The 1606-nt window shown below is 50.9% G+C and overlaps 1 protein-coding gene across 1 annotated transcript in view; it reads left to right on the plus strand.

Annotated features, from left to right (window-relative positions):
* The window catches only part of RAP1GAP2 (RAP1 GTPase activating protein 2), a gene marked incomplete at both ends in the record, with an annotated part of 12220 nt that extends 11534 nt beyond the window's left edge, over nucleotides 1–686 (plus strand). The window contains 1 exon segment of the mRNA XM_009074845.1: nucleotides 610–686. Within this exon segment, the coding sequence (XP_009073093.1) occupies nucleotides 610–686 (77 nt within the window).
* Between the last annotated feature and the right edge of the window lie 920 nt (nucleotides 687–1606).

Here is a 1606-nt window from a genome sequence, read left to right on the forward strand (position 1 = left end):
TTTGCCAGCCCTGCGGTGGGCAGGGGTTGGCCACACTCACCCCTTGCCCACAGATCTCTGCAGTTCTGATTCCTCGTGCCACGGAGCACCACTGTCACGTGGAAACGCACGGCATCAGCTGAGGAGCTGTTTGTGGAACAGCTGGGCATGCACAGCTCCGTACTGGGGGTGTCGCAGGCTGCAGGGCTCAGCCTGGCTCTTTGTCTCTCAGCACTCCACTGGTCCTCCTCCTTATTTCATTAGTGTTCTTCTGAACTCTTAAACTGGCCCCTTTTAATGTCTGAAGTGTTTATTTTGTATTTTTCCTGCCAAGAACATGAAAATCCACCCATACATTATACGGATCAGTCATTCCTTGTAGCCTTTTCAGTGGCATTTCCAGGAGAAAGACTGTGAAATGTAATTAAGCCTCAATTTGTTCCATCACAAACACTTAATGTATAGCTTTTGCCAAATGTTCAGCCAAGACAGACTAAATATTGGTAGCACTCCTGACAGCCCACTGAAGTGCCTGGATGTTGGGCTGGGCGAGCGCAGCCAGTACTACAGCAAATATTTTTGTTCACAGTTTATTATTTGTGTTCTTTGCTTTTCCCCTCTCTACAGCAGATGTAAAGAATAGAAACTCTCCAAGGTCCAACCTGAAGTTTCGCTTCGACAAGCTCAGCCACGGCAGCTCCAGCATGGTAAGTGCTGGGGCTGTCGCTGGTGAGACACTGCATGGCCACGTCCTCCCTGCAGCCACGGGGGCTCTGGGGGCTGAGGGGCCTGTGAGGGATGGGAAGGGAGGGAAGGGGTTTTGTCACTTCTTGTCCCTTTGCTTGCAACCCACCCTGTGTTCTGTTTTTTCACACAGAGCCACTAGCAGGAAGAAGTCATGAACTCATCACAGGTGAGTGTTGGTATCACAGTGTTGTGCAGAAAGGCTCAGCAGGTGTCAGATGTGTACAGCCAACTGCTTCTTGTTGCTTATGGAATCCATAGTAATTTTAGTGCATCCTAAACACTGCTGCAGATGAGTGAGGAAAAGGGCAGGGGTTAATGACAGGTCTGCACCCACCAGTGATACTGTGTAGCTTTACCTTTCTGGAGTGCCTTTGTGTGCTCCCACCATGCTCTTGCACCCGCTCCTGGGTGAGGGGCCCCAGCCCAGCAGGTTGCATGTTTCCTGGTTAACCTCTGTCAAATGCTGGTGCCCATCCCTGTGGGGCCAGTCCACAAGGTGGATTTCATGGGCGGAGGTGAAGGGATTTGCCTGGGCTGCTCCTGTGCCATGAAATCAGGGTGTCATTAGGAAGTCCTGAGCTGAGCAGAAGGGCCCATAAAGCTTGAAATGAAATGAATTTGCATTTCTGAAATCATGGGACTCAAAAAGCTGGGATTTTCACCCCATCACTGAGTTTCCTTCTCCCTCGGCCCGGGAGCAGCGGGTGGCCTGGCACTAGGGGTGTGGACACTGCCCTGGCGTCAGTGCCCTCCCTAGGATGGGCACCTCATAGCCATCACTGCAGGGCTGCGAATATTCTTCTTCCACTGTCTCTGACACTTTTATCCTTTTCTTCTTTGCAGAGAATTTTTGTTTCAAAGGGAAAACTCTTCGATGCCC

The sequence above is a fragment of the Acanthisitta chloris genome, unplaced genomic scaffold, assembly GCF_000695815.1.
Source record: "Acanthisitta chloris isolate BGI_N310 unplaced genomic scaffold, ASM69581v1 scaffold12185, whole genome shotgun sequence".
NCBI classification, from domain to species: Eukaryota; Metazoa; Chordata; class Aves; order Passeriformes; family Acanthisittidae; genus Acanthisitta; species Acanthisitta chloris.